Source organism: Melanostigma gelatinosum (genome assembly GCF_949748355.1).
Source record: "Melanostigma gelatinosum genome assembly, chromosome: 18".
Taxonomy (NCBI): domain Eukaryota; kingdom Metazoa; phylum Chordata; class Actinopteri; order Perciformes; family Zoarcidae; genus Melanostigma; species Melanostigma gelatinosum.
In genome coordinates, this window is record NC_136651.1 from 13,135,617 (window position 1) to 13,148,549 (window position 12,933).

General features: G+C 41.6%; 3 protein-coding genes across 4 annotated transcripts in view; 2 read left to right on the top strand and 1 right to left on the bottom strand.

Annotated features, from left to right (window-relative positions):
* The first annotated feature begins 262 nt into the window (after nt 1–262).
* On the top strand, nt 263–3,302 carry LOC306792633 (uncharacterized protein). 2 transcript variants are annotated; one of them, XM_079289886.1, is made up of 4 exons: nt 263–331; nt 427–557; nt 1,215–1,592; nt 2,490–3,302. In XM_079289886.1, the coding sequence occupies exons 3-4, from the start codon at nt 1,306–1,308 to the stop codon at nt 2,530–2,532; spliced, it is 330 nt and encodes a 109-aa protein (XP_079146012.1). In that variant the 5' UTR covers nt 263–331; nt 427–557; nt 1,215–1,305; the 3' UTR covers nt 2,533–3,302. The 2 variants fall into 2 exon arrangements, with proteins under 2 accessions (XP_079146012.1, XP_079146011.1); XM_079289885.1 differs by having other exon boundaries at nt 1,288–1,592.
* Nucleotides 3,303–6,205: 2,903 nt separating this feature from the next.
* LOC306792427 (claudin-23-like) lies at nt 6,206–7,876 on the bottom strand. Its single transcript, XM_079289538.1, has one exon. The coding sequence runs from the start codon at nt 7,805–7,807 to the stop codon at nt 6,977–6,979; it is 831 nt and encodes a 276-aa protein (XP_079145664.1). The 5' UTR covers nt 7,808–7,876; the 3' UTR covers nt 6,206–6,976.
* A 4,151-nt stretch (nt 7,877–12,027) lies between these two features.
* The window catches only part of LOC306792438 (poly [ADP-ribose] polymerase tankyrase-1-like), a 59,424-nt gene continuing 58,518 nt past the window's right edge, over nt 12,028–12,933 (top strand). Inside the window, exon 1 of the mRNA XM_079289555.1 lies at nt 12,028–12,571. Coding sequence (XP_079145681.1) covers nt 12,037–12,571 — 535 coding nt within the window. The 5' untranslated portion in view covers nt 12,028–12,036. The remainder of the gene's footprint in view (nt 12,572–12,933) is intronic.

Genomic DNA, 12,933 nt, shown 5'->3' on the forward strand with positions numbered 1-12,933 from the left:
CTGTGTGTGTAAACCTGCGTGTTTATAATGTTCAGCATCCAATTGTGATTATTTACCCGTTTTTAGTGAAAACCTTTATCTCTCCGTCAACTTGTATTTTCCTTTGTTATTTGGTGTCCTGCGCATGTCTGAAAGGTGCCACACAAAGTTTACTTTTCCCAGGGATGCCAGAGCATTGACTTGTGAGTCAGCATGAGTCAGCGATTAACTGAAGCATAAGATTAGTTTGCATTCTCATGAAATGTAAAGTTGCTCCATACATGTCGGGGATGTTTGGTGGGAGCCAGTGCGTGTATATGACTCAACCCATTTAAAGATGAGGAAGGAGGAGGTAATTGTGTGTGTGTGTGAGTTTAGGGGGGAGAAAAGAGGCAGGTATTTACAGGTCTCGGCTTTCTTCCTCTTCCCTCCTTCCCTTTGTGGCAGATTCCCCACTGAAAGAGGAACTTGATATTCTTTTCCAAAGACGCAGGAGCTTTGGTACAGACACCTGGACATCAAAAAATAAAACTCACCAGCTTTCACTTCAAGACGCCAAGTCTGCATTCGTTGCTTCTGTGAGTATGTTTTCCATTTAGTCGTATTTTGAAATGTTTCACGAGTGAAAGTCGGCTCCAAAGATGGTGTTGAATACAATCTTTCTGTGCTGCTGGGAAACCTGAATGACGAGATGCTTGAGAAGTAAAAATAACTTCACGACTTACTGTATTTATCAGATAACCGACACGCTGAATGGCTTTGGATGATCGTCAGTCTTGTCCCTTGAAGTTGACTTAACATACTCGAGTATTTGCAAAACTTTGTTTCGCAGTCTACTTGTGTGGCTCAGAGTGGAACTACATTGTGCTCTGGGTTTCTTCTTGTGTTGAGAATCTGAAAAGCTTGATACTGTAACCTACTCTCTTTATGCATTTGGTATGAATGTGTACGGCACCGTTCAACAGATGCGTTGTTTGGTTTCGGATTTTAGGATTGGCAGAAACACACAGTGCCCTTTAACATGCTTTTATTATGTCATTCGGACCAGGTTGTTCCTTTAATAGGAGCTGTGAGCTGATAGCAAACAGTCTTCCTTTGGGGAGAAACCTAGTGCTGAAATGTGATTTCACATGTGAAAAGTTAAACTTGCAGACATGTTTGAGTTCGCCTGATCTCGGGACATCCATTTGACCTATACAGTCTTCTCTTTGTTGTGTGACCCCATTGTGTTTTAGGGCGTGGCTTCCTCCCCCATTCATCTCTCTCCTCTCCAATTCTCCCTCCACTTATCACTCCCTCCCTTAACAGTTCAGTGTTTCCTCCACGATGTCCACCTCTTTCCCGCCTCCCCCCCTGGGAGGCATCGACTTCGCCCTGCCAACCTGTGGAGAAACTCAGTGCAACGACCACGGTACCTGCGCGCCTCCTCTGGGTGGCGGCGGCAGTTTGGTGTGCGACTGTGTCCTGGGCTACCAGGGGGAATTCTGCGAAGACACGGTCAACGGGTCCTTGAGTCTACCGCTGACCCTCAGTGTGCTAGCCGTGATCTTCGGGGTGCTGATCTTGGCTTTCCTCTTGGCCAAGTTGAGGCAGAAGCAAAAGAAGAGGACCAGGTACTGAAATCTCAGCGGTACTCTGTTGAAAGCTTGTACGTTAAAGGTTTTTGAGGGAATAGTTTTAACATTTTGGGGGAAGCGCTTATTTGGACATTGGATTTGTTGTTGAGGGAGACAGAGTGGAGTTATAGATGGTGAGAAAGCAGTTGTAAGTGGCTGAGGGATTTGGGGCTGATGACATCATCGCTGATTTATCACAATACATTTTGAGTAAGTTGGCTTGCATCCGTGACTTGCTTTCAGTGAGATAGTTACTCAGGGTGGAGTGTGTAGCAGTGGTGACGGATTTAGTGTAAATGTAGAGCTGGACGTCATCGGCGTAGCAGTGAAACATTTCCACAAAAATCTACCGGTAGTCTTGGCGCCAAGCTAAGTCGATCCCGACTCCAACACCATATTCATGAAGTTAATACTGATCCTCTCATCAAAAGAAGAGAAAAAGATGAACAATTCCTACTCGGCTTCTCTTTTAAACAGGAACCTGGTTTGTTTGTGATATAGAGAAGAATAATGTGATTGTAAGCATCAGCACTGATGGTCACTTTGGCTGAGTAGATTAAAAGAGCAACAGAAACTTCAACATAGAATCCAAAGAACATGGCCCGCCCAGTGTTTGCCCCCCGCTGTGTATATATACAACGAAAAGCAGGATTTCCTTTGAATTATGAGGGATTCATGGTGTAACTGAAAATTCAAAACTGCCTGAAGTGAATGTTTGGAACGTCTTTTGAAGAGCGTCTCTTTTTTTTTTTATTGCATGCTGGAAGCTGCTATTTGCTGAACAGAGGTGCTATACATTCCTGCACATGTTGGCACAACACCGAACACATTAACATGAGATGATGAAATGTTCACAAATGAACTAATTGTGTGTTTTTTGTCTGTTGTCAACAGGAAATATCTGGCATCAAAACAAGTCTACAACATTGTTGTGTAATGTTGATAAATCTCCATCATACCTGAGGTTGACATACAATGCTTTACAATGTGTTACAGCCTGGGATTTCAATTTGGGTGTCGATATCTGACTGAAGTATAGAATGTAAAGTGTGTAAAAGTATCGTAATTTGATTTTAATAATTTCATTATTTAATCATTTGAAGGAAAAATGATTTCACCAAAATCAATTACGTGTGAAAACAAACTAACTTTTGGAACTTCCATGTTTAAAGGTGCCCTGTAGAGTTCAACAAGACAAGTAGAGTTCAACAACTATCTGCTCCTAATCTGCTATCTGCTCCTAATCAAAACCTTCTTCCTCGATGTGTGCGGAAGCTTGTTTACACAGATACGCTGATTGTGTCCTCTAAGACTTGCTATACTTTAAGTAAAATAATGCAAATGTTCACCCGTCAGTTGCTCTCTTTTAAAGGAGTAGTGTCCTTTAAATACAGGGGAAGCACAGGTGGCTGCTACGGTGATAGTGAGCGGTTCTTATTGCCATGTTTTTGTACTTCATGCGGGGGTTGCAAACCAAAAGTGGAGGAACTTCAGATGTTTCCACAGCAACTCCACAGCCAGTGTAAAGTGTTTATTTTTTATTTTTTGCTGTATTATCTGATTTTATTGTACATTTCTGACTGAATTACTATGTTTCAAAACTGCATGTAGATTTAATTTGATCATGTGACAGCATGATGAAAATTATGAGGATGAGTTGGGCATACTGCGCATGTTCATATTTGTATATAAATGGATTCTAAGTGACTGAACAGTTTATTTGTCATTCTTCTCTGTGGGATGTGATGGGTTAGTTTGACAAAAGAACAAAAAATACACCCTGTTGACGGCTTTGGTTTTTTTTAATATGCGCCTGATTTCATTCGAGAGAATGACAAAAGTAATGCATTTTTGCTCAGGCCCTCAGTAAACTACCACAACTGTGACTTCACTGTTGATTTTCAACGCTGCCACACAACATTCCATCTCGAGTCTTATCTGTCACGTGAAAGTTAAAGGTGACTGACAAGCCATGAGAAAAACAAAAGACTTTTGCAGGAGAATAGGTCAATAACTCGAAACTCGAATGGGTGTGCACACCTTCCCAGATCCTGTTATGCTTCATTTTAAAATTGTTAAAATTGTTTGTATTAGTATTAAAAGCCAGATTTTATTTCATTGGCTTCTGGCTTGTTTTTTTAAATAACTTGTAGGGTTTATTTTTAGCAGCTAAACTATACATAACTTTCTGGGAGTCTACTTACTTAGGCCTTTGTATTCCTTGCATAACAGGGTCATTGATAAAGTGTTCACCCGTGTCTGCCTTGGGCCATAACGACTCCTGCTGGTAAGTGCTAGCAACTATTGAACTATTGCCTTTGAATTAGTTGAGATGTTGTCATGTTAGCTCTGTGCAGACATAGCCTTGCAAATGTTGAACAAGCTGATGTGTGGATAAAGTGATTCGAGTGTCCATGCCCCTACAATTGTCAAAGGGCATCTTTTCTCTTGGACTATTTCATTGGCATGTATACTTTTAATTATGAAGCCACTCACCATCACAATCAGTCAGTTAGTGCACATGTCTAACACAAGCAACTGTCTGATTAAAATACCATTTCTGCACATACACTTTTTTGTCCTGTGTGTATGTCACACCAAAATCATGTATACATAACCACTGTATAAATGCCACTGATGTCTGTAAATAGTATTGTGTCCTCTTTTGGTCGATTTTAATAATATTTTCCATGTTTTGTTTTTTTATAGCAAAGTAAAGATGCATCCTTTCTTATTAACATGAATTGTTTGCAGATGTGCAGGACTTTACATGAAAGACGAGGCAACGACGACTGTAGCTCTTTATTTCAATACTGTTGTATCAGTTTGTTTCACAGCAGAGTCCGTTAACTTAGTTTTAGCTACAGTGTACAGCTATGCTAGCCGCTAGTATATTAGTATAGAGTGTTTTTTTAAAATATTATCTAATTAATTTAAATAACACAAAGAAATGTGTGCGTCACTTTTAAATCATTACTAAGTTGTTCACATCTTCTGCTACAGGTTGTCAATGTGTAATAACCCTGACAACAAACAGATGTCTGTGTGTGTTGGAGATGCACCAAAACATGCACCGCTGCCTGTTTAGCATCTTTCTGGGATCCTGTTACACGACAGTATCAGATTCAGTGTTTACTAAACTCTACCGGAACACAGACTTGGAATGACTGATATGCAATTATGCAGACGGACTGGCTATGAACATGCATCTGTGACAGGAACAGAAAGGATCTGCCTAAGGTGATACTAACTGTTGGTATCAACCGGGAAGTGTGCTCACGAGTCACTAACTCCTGCTTCATGAAAGCAGGCTTTGAGACTGCAGCTGTTTAGCAGAAAATCTGCTTTACAAACTAGAAAACGTGGGTGTTGACATAAAGGTGCTATTGGTTGCATTATGGGAAATGCAGGATCCAGCTTTTTTTTCTTTTTTTTTTTTAGCTTGACCCATGCTAGAAACTTAAATCCGCATCTGATGTATTGTTTTGCGCAATTCTTTAATCCATCTCCTGAGAGTCTCCCAGCTTTATGGAAGTGCAATGCAACTTTTTTTAAAGAGCATGAGGCTATAAATAATTGACGTCTTTCACCCTCACCCCACTTATCTTGGACCGTAATTTCGTGAGTCACTGCATTCTAGGCGACAATTTAATAGACGGTAGCTTGAAACCAAACCCATCTTGAATGCTTTTTCGAGAAATCTGCTCAGATGGAGAAGCATCTTTTTTTACCAAGAAAGTTAAGAATTAATTGAGACTAATATTACAATAGCTGACTTACTGATATTATTTCTCCTGCATTTATGTTGTTTTTTTAAATTCCAACCAACTACTCTGAGTTACCACGATCAGAGTGGTTGTTAAATACTATTTGTTAAGTTGTTTCAACACAAGTGACCATATTTCTCTTTCTAATTCTTGTGTTTCCATCAGTATGAGCAGATGCACTCATTATGGCTGTCAGTGCCAGTTTAAAAACAGCTTTTCTTTACTCCATGTCTGATCAACAGGTTCTGCAGGGAGAACTGCATCATGATTCCTTCGGGGGCCAAATTAACAACAAAAGACTCTCGGGGAGCTACAGAGGGACAGTTGTTCACGACAGTGTTGCCTTGTTTGAGATGTTAGGCCAGTTTAAACAGCAGAGGTATAATGTTGTTCGACAAGATGGTGAAAGAAACTAACCTCTCAGACCGGTCGGGCAACATTGTTTGTGTATGTATGAGGTGACGACTGAGCAGACAGGGAGGCATATGTGTGTTTGAATAGTGTCTCTGTGACTTCTGATCACGGATGATAGAATACAATACTTCTCTAAAATGTTTGATTCTTGCTCTACGGGCACTTTTACAACCGTTCTGCTGACAAAACATTAAACTTTACCCCCATTGTATTCATGACCGCAGCTATTTCCACTCATCAAATATCCTAAAAAATCGATTCATGCACCTCTGCAGTACTGTTTGTTTTTTATACATTGAGTTGAGGAATAGGACAGAGTCTTTTGTAATTAGGAAACAGCGTGCATTTATTAAACACTTGGAGAATGTTGATCACCTCAGGATGACTTTCAACAGGTGGCCTGCTGTCCTACAAGGTTTGTCGTAATTGTAAAGTGCACGTGAATACGGAATTTACATAAAAATGGAGGAAAAACAGCCCAAAAAAAATGCAAAAGGTTCCTTACAGATGAGAACTATTTACAAATGGAATTCAACATGGTTTGCAGAATGTAAAAGACGAAGGTTTTCTCTCCATGTTTCACCCTCACAATAATACATAATTCTTCACTTCCACTTGTGCAGTGCAGTAATGGTAAAGATGGGATGAATTACTGCACTGCGTGAATCACACACCTATCCTGTATCATAATGTTAGAATTAGGCTACCTTTTAGCCCATAATGACTCATCTGTAGCCACATCACTGCAGCCCTCACATCATTTAACAGCTATGCCTTCAAGTAGCTTATAACTGTCCGAATGTTGGCAGTGTAACACTCAACGAGACCTGGAAAGTGATTCTGCTTCACTTAATAGTGAGTTTACAGAGATTTCACAATATTTACGGTGTTTGATATTTTACCACTGAAATAGCCTATTCCTAGAATATGTCGTATGGTCACGAATTAATTGAACTTTATGTTATGAGCATGTTTTATGTTATTACTATAATACTCCAGAAAATGACAGACAGTTTTACTAAAGTGGGTTGGATTTGTAATGTTATAAATTCATTGAGTAACTACCATTGCTTCTTCCTAGAATATGTCCCACTCTCAGTCCAATTCTGCAAATTGCTGTGTCCGTCTCGAGGTACTTTTCCTCGTCTATAGGTTTTTGGTGTCGTCCTCATGGAGACCCAGATGTGTGACACGTGCTTCTCATAGGTCGGCCTCATAGGGTCTGCCGCTGTAGGAGGTGTTGTTGACTGACGGGGCTGCTGGGCTCTTGGCCCGGGGGAAGGACACATCCTCATCCAGGGAGTCCTTCGAGTATGGGACGCTGCTGGCGCTGCTCCTGGCCCGGCTCAGGCTTGGCACTTCAACTCGTCTCGTGGGCTGCTTCTGATTTCTGAACCGGGGGCCCGTGACCTCCTCGATGCGTGTCTCCCCTCGGTTCTTTCCTCCGCAGCAACGGCAGATCCCGATGAACATGACTGCGCCGCCCACGATTTCGAATAGCCCGCCGATGTAGCCCAGGATGATGCAGTAGCCGACACGCACGTCTACGGTAGGGGTCACCGTTGAGATGTCTTCGAGGATGTGGGTGTACCAGGCGATGGGTATGATGGTCATGACTCCTGAGAGGAAGATCAACAGTCCGCCCAGGCCGGCCACGACCCAGTTAGGCTTGTCTCTCCAGCAGCGGACCCCCGGGATGGCCACGGCCAGCCCGATCAGAGTCACGATGAGGGAGGCCACCATCAAACCCTGGGCGACCTCGATGATCTGGTTGCCGAAATACGTGGTGTCCTGCAGGTTACAATCAATCCTCGTGTCTGTAGTGGTGGACCTGCAGATCTCCCAGATGCCTTGCTGGATGAACTCATTTACCGGGGTGTTGGGGAGGTCGTTGAGGGTCCTCCAGTTTGGGGCCACGGTGGCTGTCAGGTTCAGGATCCATCCGCAGGGAGCCAAAACCATCCCGAAGATCAGGATGCCCGGGGTGCGCAAAGACAACCGGATCCACTCTTGCGTTGATCGTCTCGGCATGGTTGCTGTTGCGTTTGTTGCTGTTGCTGATGTGTGAGTGTGTGCGTACTCCCAAAAGTCCGTGTGGTAATCTAGACAGCTGAGCGACTGAGTTCTGATAGTCCCAACAGCTGCTCTTAAGAAACAAGTCCGACTGAAACCTACTAGTAGGCGGGGCTTGCCCGTCTGCCTCAGTCCCCAAATAGGACAGGTGTGGCGCGCAGTACCGACAGCTATTTCATCTTCACCTGCAGCAGAGAGGACTGGAGTTTCGACCAGGCTTTTATCATGCAAATATATAGAAGTGATAAAGAACAAGAAAAATACGATTTTTCGTGGTGCCTGTATCATCAGCTTCAGAATGATACAACGTTTTGTATTTATACCCCTTTGATTGGTAAGATTGTAGTCCTCAAATCCTGATTAAATGACTTATTAAAAATGATCTAAATGACTCAGATGAAATACATGTCTGCCAATAGACTGCAGGCCACCACATAAACAATCAAACAATGATTAATAGGAGGTTTGACACATGTATTGATGAACCACAACATATTTGAACTTTCCAGCTTTTCGTCGACTTAAAGATGAACGTAGTTTTATTTTGTCTAAATTGTGTTCAACATGAGTCATATAACAACATATTTAACACAATGCTGATGGTTGGGATGCAATGAATACAGTGAAACAAGGATGAGACTTTTAAGTGGTAAATCAAAGACACACACTTCAGACTGCTATTTTTGCAAATTGAACTTGTTTATTTTTGGACGTCTTCATTACACAATTCATTAGCTTTCCCAGTGAGGTAATCAGCTTTGGGAGAACAAGTCAGACTTCATGATAAAAATGGAATGTAGTTGTGCAGGAAATGTTTGCCATCAGCTGAAATAGCGTTCTTCCTTGTGTGTCTTCTCGTCCTCTCTCCTTCTACATATTTGTATCTGCACATCTGTCTGTTTCTGTTTACCTCTTGGTTTATATCGCCTTTTCTCTCTTTCTGACCACCCCTGCTCTTCTGGAGGTTTCCTCTCAAGTCATTCTGTTATCTCCATGAAAGTGGATTATTCACAAATGCTACTAAAGTCCCTTCATAGGGTAAAGTAGTTGAATGTGAATGATGCTCAAGAGCCCGGACATGAACAACATCAGTGTGCAAAGACTCATAAAGCTTGTGGTGTGAGTGTGACAAGCTGTTATCACATGAAAGTGAATGAAGTGAACAACCTGAGAGCAGCTGATGATATGCCCAGAGACTACATTGTTTAAATTGACCACTCCATTTCAAGCGGTCATCAGTATCCCATTCGATTTGTACTGCTTAAGTTGTGTGATTATACCTGCTATGGAGTTACCCTCTTAAATAGGCCCTCTTATAACTTTTATTTTGAAAGACTGACAATAGGAAAAACTTCTTATTTCAGTAGGAAGTTGAGTACACTGGCAACTGACACCTGACCAGCTGAGTTTTACTTTATCTCTAAATGTGTTAAATGCACACGAGCGTACACTGGCTGCACAAATTCAAACTGTGAAGTCGCATGTTCGTGAGGGCGTTGGGGATGCTTTGTGTTGGTTGGGAATTGTTTTTCAGGTCCGGGTTGAGCTTTGACACACAAAGAGCCGCTGAAGGAAGTATGAGAGGTATGTCAACCAACCGACCTGACGGAAGCTCGCATACTCATCCCGTGACACAACAGCCCTGTTTTATGACTTCTACAAGCTGAAGCATAGTTGTAGCAGTTGTCACAGCATGTGATGATCAGCTGTCACATCCCTCATTTACTTGCGTAAGAACACAAAAAAAACTACAGAGGATCTATTGTGAAACATTGTATATTTCCATATCTAACTGGCTGTTTGGTGCTGATACTATAATCCCCACTACTAGTAGTAGCCTACTGTGGCCTATATGTATTTTAAGGTGCAGAAAATGACATGATGATGACTTCCGGTGATGAACCAGTTGGACCTTGTTGGCTTCAAACTGAGATGATGGCTTTTCAAACACACCCTCCACAGTTGAAACAAAGCTTGAAAAGCTCTCTGCTCTTTTATGGACAGTTTTGCCAAGAAGCTCGTTAGAAAACGTTTCTCTTCTTCTTCTAGCTCCTTTTTTTTTAGATACAATGTTCTTTTAAGTAAATAGTTTTTATTCCATTTTTGGCCGTTTTGGAATACTACTCTTTTGTGTCATGTTTTCTCTATAAATAAAGAAGAAAAAAAGTTGTTTAAACGTGTCATATGTGTGTGTACAAAATAACAACACCCGGAGAGTAAAAGAGGAGTTCTAAATTACAAATCATGGTTGAGTTAAAGCTGTTTTAAATGTTTTTATTTCTGCATGTCACCATGATGCGGCATGTTTTTTTTTTTTGTGCCATCTACATACACTTTCATTCGTAGCACATCTGTATTGCAGATCTCTTCACAATTAGTAATGTATTCACAAAGTGCTATTATTTATTGGATAGTTTGATCCTGAGCATTCGTTATCATGAGCATGAATTGTGTACACCATGCATGTGATCCATTTGAAGGAAAGTATAGAAATTTTACTTTTTCTACTTGAGAAATTGTTGTCCATGAAGTGTTAATGAACCAAGAGGAGAAAAGACTGACACACAACAAAAGGGCAAATTAGTTTATTGCAAATCAAAAAGTGGGACAGACCACTCTATTTACTTGGTTTTGTTCAGAGAAACTTCTGCTTATATCTTTCAGGGTTTATTCAAGTTTATGAACAAAATAAATGTTACGTTTCTGAACTTTACTTCACGGATGCTCATGATTTAGGATGCCAAACTTGCCTTTGACTCAAACATGAGGATCTTGATTATATGACCCAAATCAGTCTATATTATAATTTCGCATGTGAAAAAATATGTTCAATCAAGAAATAATTTTAGGAGCGTGTTTTAGCCCACACCTTGCAGCCTATCTGCTGTCATCTGGTGGCCAATTAATTAAACTATTACAATATTCTGTTATTTCTATTAAGTGTATTTCATCATGTTAGGGTAGTTTTTCTTCTGGGTAAATGGTGTCTTTCTGCAGTACAAAACATGCAGCTCAGCTCAGGAAAACTGCACATTTAATTGTCAAAATACACAGATTGTATGTTGACGTATACAGTAGTCTGGGACATACCCCTTCGATTTTTTCAACTGAAAATGTGTAGCTTGAGTAGTGCTGAGGTGGACTATAAAGATCAGTGTGGAAACTAACATGGCAGAGTGGGCTGAGTCACCTGTCAATCAATCAAACACCTTTCTTTAAGCTTCTTTGATGAATTATTACAATACAATAATGCTTTTTTTGGGTGCTAATACATACATTAGACAACTATTAAAAGCAGCGAAATTAGATATTTGTAAAATGTTATTTCTTTAAAAAGATAAAGAAAGGTATTTTGACGGTATATTCTTATATTAAGTGTTTTCGGTGTTTGTTGTATTTGCGGTGTAACAGCTCCTGTATCCTGAAGCTATATTACCAACAACCTCCACTAGATGGTAGTATGGTGTGCAGCCAGGCCAGACATCATTCAACTCCTCCACTGCTAAAATAACACCTCACATATTAATATAACAGGGACATTGACTCAACAAAGTCCAATAAATCAATTTATTGTATCTGCCAATAATGCGTCGTAAGCTAAATTCATAGTTTAATTCGTTCTGCTACATAACTAGCACACTTGAGAAAATGCAAACTCAGTACCAGCAGGTGTAGGCTGCACAAACACAACTCAAAATGAAACATAAATAGAACAAATTTAAGATGCATACAATGAATAAATAAATAGATAACGGTAAACATGTTTCATTTGTGTAAAAGTTAGGCCCAACGTTCCGATATTTTCATTGGGCTCTCCTTTTCAATTAGAGTAAACATGCAAATGCATAACTTTACAAACCTCCCAAATAGTTTTCATTTCATCCAATAAGCAAAGAGAAAACACACATTTCGTAATACAAACATTTTACAGAGAAAAATAAAACACATAAAATGCGATGAATACCTTTGTGTAAACCACATTTTAAGAACGTATTTAGTCTGTAGTCCTGCACACATATGATGTTCCTCATGAAGTTATTCTGATATTTTACTAAAGCTTGATTAAACCGTTTTGGAGAGAGTCCATTCATGTAATCCCAGTAAATCCCGGAGCGGAAGTTGGACTCTCCTGGGCAGGAAATTGTCGGCAGTGTTTTTGTTGCTAGTGGGGCTGTTGTGTTGTGAAAATGGCGACGCCTCGTCGCTCCTCTCAGCAGCAGCAGCAGCAGCCGAACTCCCTGCTGTCGTCCCCGCCCCGCAGCTCCTCTCACCCTGCCACCCCGCTTGGCTCTCCGCCGGCACCCACCGACGATGCCACCCCGCTTACCCGAGGAGGCGCGATGGAGAACAGGGTTGACGGTGAGGGAACCCCTGCCTCTCCCACAACCACCACCTCCCCAGCTCTGGCCCTCACCGCCAGCAGCAGCAGCAGCAGCAGCACTAGCAGCAGCGCTAGCTCCCCGACAACCACCGAAGGTAGCGGGACCAGCCCCGGCTCTACGCCCGACTCCGGCAGCGGGGACGCGGGCAGCAGTAGCAGCGGTAGCAGCAGCGGCGGGGGTGGTGGTGGTGGTGGTGGTGGTGCAAACGGGGCTTTCAGGGAGCTGTTTGAAGCCTGTCGGACCGGGGATGTTTCGAGGGTGAAAAAACAAGTGGATGCGCTGAACGTGAACGCAAAAGACATGGCAGGACGTAAATCGACACCCCTGCATTTCGCTGCAGGTAAACATAACGGAGATGACCATTTGAAGAAACGTAATCTTTTTCAGTCCGTCAATGCAGCTGCAGGCATGCTTTCAGGGCGTGGGAGTGGCCAGCAAGTAGCTAATACACATTGGCAGACATTAGCCATTAGCTGTACAACAACAGTTTTCAGGATAATGCCAATCAACGGTTCAGTTAATTATCAATAGCATTAATGTAACAGTTACCATGCTGCACCCATTATATGTTATACCACTGATTATTTACATCTGGCCTAATGCTGACTTTTCTTGTCTAAAACAAATGCCCCATCCCTCTTTCTCTGTTGGTAAAGTGTTATTTGCAATTGGGTACCAGTATTAATTAAGTGTTAATGTTAC